The sequence below is a fragment of the Lampetra planeri genome, unplaced genomic scaffold (assembly GCF_965212315.1).
Source record: "Lampetra planeri unplaced genomic scaffold, kcLamPlan1.2.h2 scaffold_544, whole genome shotgun sequence".
Taxonomy (NCBI): Eukaryota; Metazoa; Chordata; class Hyperoartia; order Petromyzontiformes; family Petromyzontidae; genus Lampetra; species Lampetra planeri.
Window position 1 is genome coordinate 22,132 of NW_027615367.1, and position 14,811 is coordinate 36,942.

At 57.9% G+C, this 14,811-nt stretch overlaps 1 protein-coding gene across 1 annotated transcript in view; it reads right to left on the bottom strand.

The window, feature by feature from the left end:
- LOC144741433 (ras GTPase-activating protein nGAP-like) overlaps positions 1-11,461 on the bottom strand; it is a gene marked incomplete at its 3' end in the record, with an annotated part of 29,911 nt that extends 18,450 nt beyond the window's left edge. Inside the window, exons 1-3 of the mRNA XM_078623961.1 lie at positions 11,155-11,461; positions 9,782-9,974; positions 9,217-9,344 (exon numbers count right to left, since the gene is read on the bottom strand). Coding sequence (XP_078480087.1) covers positions 9,217-9,344; positions 9,782-9,974; positions 11,155-11,361 — 528 coding nt within the window. The remainder of the gene's footprint in view (positions 1-9,216; positions 9,345-9,781; positions 9,975-11,154) is intronic.
- Positions 11,462-14,811: the final 3,350 nt, after the last annotated feature.

Here is a 14,811-nt window from a genome sequence, read left to right on the forward strand (position 1 = left end):
ACAACAACAACAACAACCACAACAACATCAACCACGAGAACATCATCAACAACAACATCAACAACAACCACAACCACAACAACAACGACATCAACCACGATAACTTCATCAACAACCATATCAACAACAGTATGCAGGGGCTGGTAACCCCTCCACCTTTCAATAAATTACCACAAAACCACGTGGAAAATATCTAATTAATAAGCTTGTGCCGGAGGCCCCGGGGGGACAGGCGTCATTGACATCTCCTGGCCAAACCCCATTTGGCGGAGCCAGGAGATTGAATCTTCATCCTCGGGGCTCCTCCAGAAACAACGAAAAGCCACTGAGGGTGGCCACGTGGAATGTTCGAACGCTCACTGCGGAGGAGAGAGGCTGCCACTCCTCTGTCGGGTGCTTGACCGGTACCGCCTGGATCTCTGTGGCATTCAGGAGGTCAGGTGGACCGGCTCTGGCTCCTGCCACCATGAGGGGTGGACAGTCCTCTACTCGGGGCAGGAGACTGCCAAACAACAGGGTGTGGCTCTTCTTCTGAACAAAAGAATGAAGGGGGCGTGGGAGCATAGCAGTGTGGTGTGGGAAGCTGTAATCCCCAGGCTACTTTGGGCTCGCCTTCCCATCAACCGGAGGCGAGGAGTGGTAGTCGTGGTTACTTATTCCCCTACCGAAGATGAACATCTGTGGAGGGATGCAGGCAAGGCCGATGAGTCAGATGCCTTATATGACCTCCTGTCACAGGTGCTGGCAAAACTGGCCCCTCGGGATTGAGTCATCTTGTTGGGTGACTTCAATGCCCGAGTTGGTCATGATGCTGGCACCTGGTTTGGAGTGATTGGAAGGCATGGGCCAGATCAGCTCAATAAAAACAGTAGGAGGCTGCTAAATTTTTGTGCAGCCCATGGGCTTGTAATTACCAACACGCCGTTCCGGCATCGGCGCATCCACACAACATCATGGAGGCATGCCGGGTCCAAGCAAGAACATTTGCTGGACTACATAGTGACGGAACAGCGTATGCGGGCCCATTTCCTTGACACCAGGACCTACCGTGGAGCTGATCTGCCTTCTGACCATCAACTTGTCATCTGTAAGATGCGCCTGCCATTCTTCCACTCCGGTGGTGGGTGTACACCCAGGACCCCATTCAAACCCAAGGTGGCCTGGTCTCAGCTAACTGATGAAAGTTGCAAGTGAGAATTTCACCATCGCCTGCAACTGGGGTTGGCATCGTCCCCCACTCCTCCAGATGTCGAGGGTAAATGGGCGAGGTTTAGGACTGTGACTCATGCAGCTGCAATGGCTGCTTTGGCTACGCGGTCCAGACCTCCCCGGAGACCCTGGCTGACAGACAAGGTGTTCAGGCTGGCTGAGAATCCCACGTCGGAGAATGAGGAGGCTTACCACAGCCTTCGCTCGGAGGTTCGGAGAGCCGTGAGGCGCTGCAAGGATTGGTGGCGGTCGCGGGTTGTTGAGGAGATGGAGTCTGCCTCAATGGCCCACGATCCCAAATCCCTATTTAACTCCATCAAAAAAGTTACCTGCAGCGCCACACCTATTACCATCATTAGGGGAAAAAATGGTGATCCAATCTCCAACCCGAAGGAACAGGTTTGGGGGGGGAGGGGAAATCCCTCGAAATGAAAAACATCGTGGGACAAAGTGGGGATGACCCTACCGAGGCTGCGGTGCCTCAAATATTGGAAGAAGAAGTCACCCCCTTGTGAGTGGCTGGCTGAGGTGCCATCTGTTGAGGAAGTACTGAAGGCGATTCGGAGTCTGAGACCGGGAAAGGCACCGGGCAAATATGATCTCCCAAGCAAAATGCTGAGGAAGGGTGGCATTTGTGCAGAGACTGCCCTATATGACATCATAACAACAGTCTGGGCCACTGGACGGGTTCCGCAGGATAGGAAGGATGCCCTGGTGGTCCCCCTCTTTAAAAAGGGGGACGGCACAGACTGTAACAACTACAGGGGCATCTCACTCCTCAGTGGGCTGGGAAAGGTCCTGAGAGAGAGAGAGCATGCGTGGCACGCGAGAGGGAGCGTGCGCGGGGCGCGCGCGGGACGACACTGGTCCGAGAGGAGGCCAGTGGGGGTGCGGAGAAGAGACCAGCATCGCCTGACGGAGTCTTTTATTACACTGGGGTCAGAAGTGGAACGAGATGTCGAAACATCTCAAGAAAAATAATATACCTGCACCATCTTCAGAAGACGAAGAGGACCTTCCTCCGGCGGTGGCGGTCCCGACCATGGAAGGCGTGGGCGAAGTGGCGGCGAGCGACACGCCAGGAGTACAAGATGTCGTCGTGGCGGCTGGGCCGTCTGCGTCGACGGGCGCCGAGGACGGCTGGCGACACGTGGCAGTCCAGCTTGATTCGCTGCGGGCCGTTCTGCTGGATTTAGTCACCCTGGTGGTGCCAGCGATGATGCCGGATTGGCCACGCGGCGGGCCTTCAAGCGGGGAGCCTTCGGGTGGGGCCGAGCCGTCCGCCATTGGGGCCTCTGCGACGCTTCCCACCTCTCAGACACGCGGCAGGACGCCGCCATCTTGGGTGTGGTCGCAGCCGAACGGCGGGAAGCCACCATCTTGTCGCTGCTACGGCGGGAAGCTGCCATCTTGTCGCTGGCATGGCAGGAAGCCGCCATCTTGTCGCCGCAGCATGTGACACCTGCATCGGAAGACAGCAGCTCGGGGACTCGCAGCCATCGCCTGACGACGATTAAAGAATGCTCGATTGGAGGAGATTGGAGCGCATTTGCGTAGCGTTTTGAGTCGGCCGTCCGATCCGCCAAGTGGATGGATGCGGAGGCCTTGGAAGTCCTGCCGACGCTCCTAGACGACAAGTCTTTGAAATTCTTCCGCTCCATCAAGGCCACGAAGAAGGCGACGCTGAAAGGGGCGTTCGACGAAATAGCGGAAGCGTACGAGCCTCCGGACGACGCACACCGCAGATTCGTCCAGAGGCAACGGGCACCCGAGGAATCGCCTGTGGCTTTTCAGGGCGCTGTGCTTGAGCTGGCCATGGCCGCGTATCCAGAAACGGAGCCCGACTTGTTGGAGCCCTTGATACTGGGTAAGATGTTGGAGCTGTCCAAGAACTTGGGCATTCCGATGCCGATATGCGGCCATGAGCAGCTGACTTCCCGGATGGCAGCCAAGTGCCTCGACGCGCAGTTCAACTTGCGCCGTTGGGCACAGGTGACCGCCTGGACGGGGAGCCCGACCGTGGAGGGAAGCGCCGCCGGGTGGACTCCGTCAAAGGCCATCTTCGTGCCGGACGAGAGGGGGCCTGGCGATCTCTCTGCAGCGGCGGCGGCGCAGTGGGTTCCTCGAGGGGCAGCGGAGTCGCGCTCCGGCCCGCCGCTGAGGGATCGCCGAGATGGGGGGGGAGCCGGGCGGCGGGCCGACTCGCCGTGTTACCGCTGCGGCCGTCTTGGACACTTCGCGCGGGACTGTCGGAGTTGCCCTCGCCCGCCTCTTCAGCCGGAGTCCGCGGCCAAGGACGCGACGTCAACGCCGGAGAGTCAACCGTGTCAGGCAAGTCAGAACGCATCAGACACCCGGCAAGGCCTGTCATCTCATGCATCACCGTCGGTATGCGTTTCGGGGGCCTGTTCTAACGGGGGAACTCTAAGGGATCCGCGTCGCTCGCTGACACAGTGGCGGAAATTGGCACGGAGGGTGGTCGCAGCCGCTACTGGGTCGTCGACCGTGCCGGGTTCGATACAGGGGGTCGACGTGCGGATTTTGGTAGATTCGGGCGCGTCCGCAACTATCATCTTGGACGTGATATTCCATCTCCTGTCCATTCCACCGTCGCGGGTACGACCGGTTTACGATTCATGTGTTGCGGCGAACGGAGGGAGTATGGGCATCGTTGGTCAGGTGGAGGCGCGTATTTCGGTTGGGGGTGTGTCGGCTTCGGGGACGGTGTTAATCTCCAGGTCCCTCGCTGTGCCGTGTTTATTGGGGACCGATTTCCTGGCAAAGATGCCCATTCAGATAAGGGTTGATCAGAATTGTATTGAGTTACCGGCGGGCCAGAAGATTTTCTTTTTGCCGTCGCCGTGGAGACAGTCCGCTCCGGACCGTCAGGTGCAGGCGCTATCCGACGTTTCGATCGACATTCCACCTGGCTCGCAGATGCTTATCCCACTGCGTTATCGGAAGCCCGTGCCTGGGGTCGAGGGGGCGGCGGGGGTGTTGTTGTCGCCGTCCAACGCGGTTACGGCTGGCCTGGCGCTGGTCGCGGCATGAACGATTGTTCGGCCGGGTCAGCCTCCGTTTTTGCAAGTGTTGAATGGAGGCGCGGACAATGTCGTCGTGCCGGCCGGAACGGTTTTGGCCCATGCCACGACCGCCTTCACGGCCCATGACGATCCAGCCCACCGGGGTCTCGTAGGGGGGGTTTCGGCCTCGACGGCGCAGGACGATCGATGGGTCGCCGGGTTGTGCCAAGAAAATGTGTCCTTGACTACGGACCAGAGGTCCGCGCTTTGCGCGCTGTTGGAGAAATATTCTGATGTCTTTAGTAAAGACGATTTCGATCTGGGACGCACCTCGTTGCTCTCCCACCACATTGATACCGGGGATGCTGCTCCCATTTGGATGAATCCACATCGGTTGAGCCCGGCGGAGAGGGATCATGTACGCGGCGCGGTGGATGATATGCTAGCCGCTGACATTATCTCTCCGTCCAACAGCCCGTGGGGCGCTCCGGTGGTCCTGGTGAAGAAAAAGGATGGCAAATTACGGTTTCGTGTCCATTTTCGGAAGTTGAACAAGGTGTTCGGTTGCGGACGCTTACGCCCTGCCGCGTATGGATGATTCCCTCGATGCCTTGTATGGGGCGAAATTTTTTTCTACTCTTGACCTCTCTTCGGGGTTCTGGCAGCTCCCCCTGGACGAGTCCTCGAGGGAAAAGACGGCTTTCCGTACGCCTCCAAGGCCTGTTTCAGTTTAATCCCATGGGGTTGAACGCCACCCCTGCTACGTTCCAGAGGTTGATGGAACTCGTGTTGACCGGTCTGCAGTGAGACACGTGCTTGATATATTTGGACGATGTTATTGTGCTCAGCCGTACGTTTGAGGAGCATCTTCAGAGATTAGATGCTGTTTTTGATAGGGTGCATTCCGCCAATTTCAAATTTAAGTCCAAGAAGTGTCACCTTTTGCAACGATCCGTGCGCTATTTGGGCCACATTGTCAGCTCTGACGGTGTGGCCACGGACCCAGAGAAAACGGCGTGCGTTCGGGACTGGCCAACTTCGACCACGGTGGGTGACGTGCGTCGATTTGTCGGGTTCGCTTCCTATTATCGCAGGTTCATTCCAAATTTTTGCCACGATCGCTAGGCTGCTGCACCTCCGTACGGCAAAGAACCGGAGGTTCAGCTGGGGGCCGGCGGAGGAGGCGGCGTTTCATGGCCTACGCGATCGCTTGGCGTCAGCGCCGACGCTGGACTACCCTGATTTCACTCTGCCTTTTATTCTGGATACCGACGCTAGTGACACGGGGATTGGGGCCATCCTATCGCAGTTTAAGGGTGGCGTTGAGCGCGTGGTGGCTTACGGGAGCCGCGTTTTATCTCCAGCGGAGACCCGCTACTGCGTTACCCGCCGGGAACTGTTGGCTATAGTGCATTTCGTCCGTCAATACCGCCCGTATTTGTATGGCCGCAAATTTATTGCGCGCACGGACCACACGGCTCTACAATATTCCCTGAAAGTTGAGCAACCGTCTGGCCAATTGGCGCGATGGTTGGAAACTTTTCAGGAATTTTCGTTTGAGATTCAATATCGTAAGGGGTCGCGTCATGCAAACGCGGACGCGCTCTCCCGATTGCCGCAGGGATCCCCTTGCACCTGTGCCTCTGGCACGAATAGGTGCACACGGGTTCCACAGCCCCCGCGTCCTGTCGTGTCCGCTGTGGAGATGCCCGGGGCTTCCACGGGTCCGGAACCGGCCGACGGGGTTTTGAATTTGCTGCGTTCCGTGTGGATTCGAGAGCAATTGCTCGATGATTCGCTGGGGGCCTTACAGAGTCGGGCTGCAAAGGAGAGGGGATATCCGTCGTCCGATAGGACGCCGGGAGCGGCTCTCCATGACGGCTTGTTGATGTGGAGGGAAGGCTTGCACGACCGCTGGCGTCTTGTTGTGCCGTCGTCGTTGCGATATGAGTTGATTCGGATTCTGCACGCTGAGAAGTTGTTACATCTCGGGGTGCAGAAAACCTTGTTGACGTTACAGGGGATTATTTTTGGCACGGCATGACGACTGATGGAAGCCGCCTAAGCAACCGTATGTTCCCCCAGTGCAGTCGATACAAGTGTCGCGGGTTAACGAGTTGGTGGCGTTGGATATTCTGGGGCCCTTTCCCCCGTCCGCTAGGGGGAACAAATTTTTGTTGGTCGGGGTTGAATATCTTTCCCGCTGGCCGATGGCCTGGCGCTTGCCCGACCAGTCGGCGGCGTCTATCACGGAGGCATTTCTGTTCGGATATGTGATGGGCAAGAGGGTGCCGGAAAGGTTGCTTACAGACCAAGGGCGAAATTTTTCTTCCAACCTATTGCGGGATGTGTGCGACGCACTGGGGACTAAAGGTTCGGACGTCTCCCTACCATCCACAAACTGACTGGATGGTTGAACGGTTGAACCGGACCCTGTCGGCCATGCTCTGTCATACGGTTAGCGAGAAGCAGGCCGATTGGGATTTGCATATCCCTGGGGTGCTCTCCGCTTACCGGATGGTGCCGCATGCGTCAACAGGGTACTCACCCTTCTTTTTAATGTACGGCCGCGAGAATGTGCCGCCGGTGGAAATGCAACTTGGCACGCGGGCGAGAGGTCCTGTTAAGCCCCTCCCCGAGTATATTCGTGACGCCGCTTGACGCGTGGCGGAGGCGCGGGAGGCGGCCCGATTGGCTACGGCCAGGACCCAGGCCCGGAACAATCGTTGCGCCCGGCGCTCTCATCGTGGGTACCCCTGGCGAGTGGGGGACATGGTCTGGCTCTACTGCCCACAGGTACCGGTGGGGACCTCCCCTAAGTTGCACAAACCCTGGCAGGGGCCGGTTGTGCTTATTGAGGTCCCTAGCCCGCAGTCCGCGCGCGTTCGGGTCGGATCGCGGTGTTGATTCGTTCACACGTCCCAATTGAAACCCTACGTGTCCCCGTGAGTGGATGCGTCATCTCCTAACGTTGCCTTGCCGGTGTCTGTCGCGTCCGACGCGCCACTGACTTTGCCTGTTCAACATGCAAGCGCGCCTGTCGTGCCTCCTGTAGATGGGCCGGATGTGATCCTGCCGGACACAGGGATTCCTGCACCAGGTGGGCCTACCACGGCGACGGGGACACTTGGCCCCGCTGCTCCTCCAACCCCGCCGCGGTTGCAGTTGCAGGGGGCCCCGACTACGGACCTCTCTGGGGAACGGGGTGCTGGGACGGACAGGCCTCCACCAGCGGCGGATGGCTCCGGTTCCGCCGCTCCTAAAACCCTGTCGGGACTGCGCCTCTCGTGAAGGACGGGCCGGCGACCCGCACTCGTTCCAAATCCCTTCCCTTTCGTTAAGTGTGTTGTTGTTATACTCTGCGTTGTGTCTGGTGATTCCTGATTGTGATGCTGTCGCTCGCATTATTTTGTCCTATTGCAGCCGGGACGGCTGGCTTTTTCATCAGGGGCGGGGGGGGGGGGTCATGTAATGCGAGCGTAAATGGGGTTGTTGCTGGGCTCTGGTCCAATCACACGGCCCGGGGTATTGGGGGGCGGAGCCTGGTCTGCGGGGCGTGTGGGAGGGGCCACCGTTCACGTCGGCTCCAATGGGAGGCGAGGTGAATGGGGGCGGAGCCAGCGGGGTAGTATGGGAAGGCCGGATCTGAGGATCCGGAGGGGAGGAGTCAGGGTCACATGGGGGGAATGGACATAAGTGGGAGCCCAGAAGAGATCAGGCCAGTCGGGGAAGTTAAGAGGCTGAGCCACGTTGGGTGGTGAGAGAGATCCGCGCCATCGGCCACGTGGCCGAAGGACCTCAGCACGCCGTCGGCCAGCGGTGTGCGGAGTGCGGGAGTAGAGGAGCTAACGGAGGAGCGTGCGGAGCACGCGAGAGGGAGCGTGCGCGGGGCGCGCGCGAGACAACACTGGTCCGAGAGGAGGCCAGTGGGGGTGCGGAGAAGAACCTGAATAAAAGATAAACGGAGACCAGCATCGCCTGACGGAGTCTTTTATTACATTTGTACCATCGGGCACTCCACCCCCACAACTCCCAATCGGTGATGGGGCAGTAGTGGAGAGAGTTGAGAGTTTCCCATACCTGGGCAGTGTGCTTATGACCGGCTCCAGTTTATCAGCAGAGGTCTCACTCCGAATCAGTCGAGCGGCAATATCTTTTCATCGGTTGCGTAACGCTGTGTGGAAGCCACCTGGTCTGTCGCTCCGCACGAAGCTTCAGGTCTTCTCGGCCACAGTCATTCCATCCCTTCTATACGCTTGCGAAACGTGGACCCCCCTAATGGAGCATGTTCGCCGGTTGATCACATTTAAACTGGCCTGCCTACGATCCATCCTGGGTTTAACCAGGCTGGATTGTGTGAGGAGCTCACAAATCCTTGAAAAATCTGGGCAAAGTCCCATCGGTGAGCTCCTCCGGCAGGTAAGTCTGAATTGGCTGGGTCATGTAGCCCGCATGCCCAGCCACCGCATGCCTAAACAACTTTTGTTCGGCCGGATCGAGGGGCCTAAACGGGCGCGGCACGGGCTAGAGAAGAGATGGAGTGATGTGGTACAGGAGGACGTGGAGCTGAGTGGACTTGCCGATGACTGGTACCAGCGGTGTCAAGATCGGCCTCAGTGGAGGAGGATCGTGAAGGACGCTACTGGGCAGTTGGAGGCAGTCGCCCTCCAACAACAACGGAGGGCGGAGGAGCGACGCTCACAACAACGAGCGGAGTGCCGGGTGGCTAAAGCACAGCAAGTTGGTACAGTAGGGGGCACAGGTGGTGCATCAGCCAGTCATCTCAGTCATCTCGGTCATCTCAGTCAGCCGACCCGTGGCATCTGCTGGGTCTGCCCCGTGACCTCCTGCCAGCGGGCGTTCGACACTTCACGTGGCCTCAAGGTGCACATGGCCTGGTACAAGTGTCGTGGTGACGTCACCGCCACTTAGTGGCGAATGGTGGTTGTTGTTGTGTGTGAGAGTGTGTGTGTGTGAGTCACACCGCCACAGTGAACGAGGATGAGGTGGAGGAGGTGGAGGAGGAGGTGGAGCCGGCGATGGTGCTGCTCTTGGCGGCCACGGAGGCAGGCACGCTGGTCTCCCGGCGTGGCAGCCGCTCCAGCGGGGAGTCTGGGGGGGGGGGCAACGTGCTTCACTCGCTCATTCACTCATTCACTCGCTCAATCACTCATTCATTCAGTCACTCGCTCATTCACTCACCCACTCACTCGCTCGCTCATTCATCCAGACAGCCACTCACTCATTCACTCGCTCAATTACTCACTCAGACACTCACTCACTCAGACACTCACTCAGACACTCACTCATCCACTCACTCACTCACCCACCCACTCACTCATTAGTTGACTCATCCATTCACTAATTCACTCGCTCATTCAGTCACTCATTCGATCATTGACTCATTTACTCACTCACTTGCTCATTCAGTCGCCCACTCACTCATCCTTTCATTGACTCATTCACTCACTCATGCACTCGCCCACTCGCCCGCTCACTCTCTGTGCGTGTCTGCCCGTGCGTGTGTAGCTGTAGCCGCCGGCACGTACCAGGAGCGGTGCCAGTACAGAGTGGCAGCTGCTGCTGCTGGTGCTGGTGGTGCCGCTGTGCGGGCAACGCCAACCCAGCGCTGCCACCAGCGCTGCCACCAGGGGGGGTCCCACCACCAGCGGTGGTGCAGCGCCGCAGCACGGCCACGTTGCAGGACTCGGAGCGCCGCTCCTGGAGCAGCGAGGGGTGGATCTGGGGGCGGGGTGGGTGGGGTGGGTGGGGTGGGTGGGGTGGGTGGGGTGGGGTTAGCGGGGGTGGCACGGTGGGTGGGTGGCACGGTGGGTTGGGTGATACGGGGGATGGAGTGGGTGGGGTGGGTTGGGTGGGGTGGGTAGGATGGGCGGGGTGGGGTGGCACGGTGGGTGGGGTGGCACGGTGGGTGCGGTGGGTGGGGCAGGTGGGTGAGTGGGTGAGTGAGTGAGTGGGTGGGTGAGTGAGCAGGTGGGTGAGTGAGTGGGTGAGTGTGTGAGTGGGTGAGTGAGTGGGTGAGTGAGTGGCTGAGTGAGTGAGTGGGTGAGTGAGTGAGTGAGTGGGTGAGTGTGTGAGTGGGTGAGTGAGTGGGTGAGTGAGTGGCTGAGTGAGTGAGTGGGTGGGTGAGTGAGTGAGTGGGTGGGTGAGTGAGCGGGTGGGTGAGTGGGTGAGTGGGTGAGTGAGTGGGTGAGTGAGTGGCTGAGTGAGTGAGTGGGTGAGTGAGTGAGTGGGTGGGTGAGTGAATGGCTGAGTGAGTGAGTGGCTGAGTGAGTGAGTGGGTGAGTGGATGACTGGGTGAGTGACTGGGTGAGTGACTGGCTGAGTGGGTGGGTGAGTGGGTGAGTGAGTGTCTGAGTGAGTGGGTGAGTGAGCGGGTGAGTGGATGAGTGAGTGTCTGAGTGTGTGGGTGAGTGGGTTAGTGAGTGGGTGAGTGAGTGGGTGAGTGAGTCACTGGGTGAGTGAGTGAGTATGTGAGTAGGTGAGTGAGTGGGTGAGTGAGTGGGTGAGTGAGTGTCTCAGTGAGTGAGTGAGTGACTGGCTGAATGGGTGAGTGAGTGAGTGAGTGGGTGGGTGAGTGAGTGTGTGAGTGGCTGAGTGAGTGGGTGAGTGGATGACTGAGTGGCTGAGTGACTGAGTGTCTGAGTGAGTGAGTGGCTGAGTGGGTGGGTGAGTGAGTGAGTGAGTGGGTGAGTGGGTGAGTGAGTGGGTGAGTGACTGGCAGAGTGGATGACTGAGTGGGTGAGTGAGTGTCTGAGTGAGTAAGTGGGTGAGTGAGTGGGTGAGTGGATGACTGATTGGCTGAGTGACTGAGTGGGTGAGTGAGTGTGTGAGTGGCTGAGTGAGTGGATGGGTAAGTGAGTGAGTGGGTGAGTTAGTGGGTGACTGTTGTGCCACTGCTCACCTCATCTTTGTCCAGCAGGAGCAGCTGCTTGTCCGACAGCACGCAGTAGCGCTCCAGCCAGTCCACACGCTCCCTGCAGGGAGACTTCCCGCACGAAAGTCGGTGCGTCTCCGGCACCTTCACGTCTACGAACAGACACACACAGACACACACACAGACACACACACACACAGACACACACAGACACACACACACACAGCCACACATACAGACACACAGCCACACACACACAGACACACACACACAGACACACACAGACACAGACAAAGATAAAGAACCCCCGAATAGCCTTAACAGACTGTAGGGGCAAGTGCTGTTAGTGAGCACCTATGAAGGCCGGAACGGCACACGAGGGGGTGGGTAGCCAACACCACGCCCGACCGCCTTTGTCTCCCCAGTGGCGATGTTGACACACCGCACCAGGTACTCATTTGAGGCTGAGTCGACCTAGGGGAGGCCCAGGACCGGTTCAGATAATCGTCACCGGTGGTGTTGGTCGTGAGCGGGAATCGAACCCGGGTCGCCAGGTTCGTAGCGCAGCGTAGTGCTAACCACTACACTACCGCTCCCCACACTACCACCCACACCAACACCCACCCACCATCCACCCACCCACCACACCACCCACCCACCCACCACACCACACCACCCACCCACCACACCACCCACCCACCCACCACACCACCACCCACCCACCACACCACAACCCACCCACCCACCACCAACCCACCCACCACGCCACCCACCCACCCACCACGCCACCCACCCACCACGCCACCCACCCACCACACCACCCACCCACCATACCATACCACCCCCCCACCACACCACCACCCACCCACCACCCACACCACCCACCCACGACACCCCCCACCACACCACAACAGGGGGGGGGTCGTGCTTGCTCCACTTTGGAGTTCCTCGATGCCTGTTGACTGAGGGCGGTGGCTGGAAGTGTAAACACACAGACACACACACACAGACACACACACACACACAGACACACACACACACAGACACACACACACACAGACACACACACACACAGACACACACACACACAGACACACACACACACAGACACACACACAGACACACACACAGACACACACACACACAGACACACACGCACAGACACACACACACACAGACACACACACACACAGACACACACACACACAGACACACACACAGACACACACACAGACACACACACACACAGACACACACGCACAGACACACACACACACAGACACACACACACACAGACACACACACACACAGACACACACACACACAGACACACACACACACAGACACACACACAGACACACACACAGACACACACACACACAGACACACACGCACAGACACACACACACACAGACACACACACACACAGACACACACACACACAGACACACACACAGACACACACACAGACACACACACACACAGACACACACGCACAGACACACACACACACAGACACACACACACACAGACACACACACACACAGACACACACACAGACACACACACAGACACACACACACACAGACACACACACAGACACACACACAGACACACACACAGACACACACACACACAGACACACACGCACAGACACACACACACACGCACAGACACACACACACACGCACAGACACACACACACACAGACACACACACATACACACACACACAGACACACACACACACAGACACACACACAGACACCACACACACACAGACACCACACACACACAGACACACATACCACACAGACACACACACATACATACACACACAGACACACATGTGTGTCTGTGTGTGTCTGTGTGTGTGTGTCTGTGTGTGTATGTGTCTGTGTGTGTGTGGCTGTGTCTGTGTGTGTCTGTGTGTGTCTGTGTGTCTGTCTGTGTGTGTGTCTGTGTGTGTGTGTGTATCTGTGTTGTGCAGTGAACATCGCTAGCACTGGGGGAGAGACAAAGGCGGCCGGGCGAGGTGGTGCTGGCCACCCACCCCTCGTGTGCCCACAGCGCCGGCAGCCTTCATAGGCGATGCTCGCTGACAGCACTTGCCCCTAGGGCCTGCCAGAGGCTACACGGGGGACCTTTGCCTTGAGCTCCGACTCAGCAGCTGTCCCAATCAGCCGAGCGTGAGACGCAAAGACAAAGCTCCCCCGTGTAGCCTCTAACAGGCTGCAGGGGCAAGTACATATTGTGCGCACAGTGCATACTGTATATACAATACCCCTTGTGCACTGTACATACAGTACGCACAGCGGATACAGTACACGCGGTGCATACAGTATATACAGAACATACAGGGTCTCTGTGTGATGAGTCTGTGGGTCTCTGTTTGATGAGTCTGTGGGTCTCTGTGTGGTGAGTCTGTGGGTCTCTGTGTGGTGAGTCTGTGGGTCTCTGTGTGGTGAGTCTGTGGGTCTCTGTGTGGTGAGTCTGTAGGTCTCTGTGTGGTGAGTCTGTGGGTCTCTGTGTGGTGAGTCTGTGGGTCTCTGTGTGGTGAGTCTGTGGGTCTCTGTGTGGTGAGTCTGTGGGTCTCTGTGTGGTGAGTCTGTAGGTCTCTGTGTGGTGAGTCTGTAGGTCTCTGTGTGGTGAGTCTGTGGGTCTCTGTGTGGTGAGTCTGTGGGTCTCTGTGTGGTGAGTCTGTGGGTCTCTGTGTGGTGAGTCTGTGGGTCTCTGTGTGGTGAGTCTGTAGGTCTCTGTGTGGTGAGTCTGTGGGTCTCTGTGTGGTGAGTCTGTGGGTCTCTGTGTGGTGAGTCTGTGGGTCTCTGTGTGGTGAGTCTGTGGGTCTCTGTGTGGTGAGTCTGTGGGTCTCTGTGTGGTGAGTCTGTGGGTCTCTGTGTGGTGAGTCTGTAGGTCTCTGTGTGGTGAGTCTGTGGGTCTCTGTGTGGTGAGTCTGTGGGTCTCTGTGTGGTGAGTCTGTGGGTCTCTGTGTGGTGAGTCTGTGGGTCTCTGTGTGGTGAGTCTGTAGGTCTCTGTGTGGTGAGTCTGTAGGTCTCTGTGTGGTGAGTCTGTGGGTCTCTGTGTGGTGAGTCTGTGGGTCTCTGTGTGGTGAGTCTGTGGGTCTCTGTGTGGTGAGTCTGTGGGTCTCTGTGTGGTGAGTCTGTAGGTCTCTGTGTGGTGAGTCTGTGGGTCTCTGTGTGGTGAGTCTGTGGGTCTCTGTGTGGTGAGTCTGTGGGTCTCTGTGTGGTGAGTCTGTGGGTCTCTGTGTGGTGAGTCTGTAGGTCTCTGTGTGGTGAGTCTGTGGGTCTCTGTGTGGTGAGTCTGTGGGTCTCTGTGTGGTGAGTCTGTGGGTCTCTGTGTGGTGAGTCTGTGGGTCTCTGTGTGGTGAGTTTGTGGGTCTCTGTGTGGTGAGTCTATGGGTCTCTGTGTGGTGAGTCTATGGGTCTCTGTGTGGTGAGTCTATGGGTCTCTGTGTGGTGAGTCTGTGGGTCTCTGTGTGGTGAGTCTGTGGGTCTCTGTGATGAGTCTGTGGGTCTGTGTGGCGAGTCTATGGGTCTATGTGTGCTGAGTCTGTGGGTCTCTGTGTGGTGAGTCTGTGTGATGAGTCTGTGGGTCTCTGTGTGATGAGTCTATGGGTCTATGTGTGCTGAGTCTGTGGATCTCTGTGTGATGAGTCTGTGGGTCT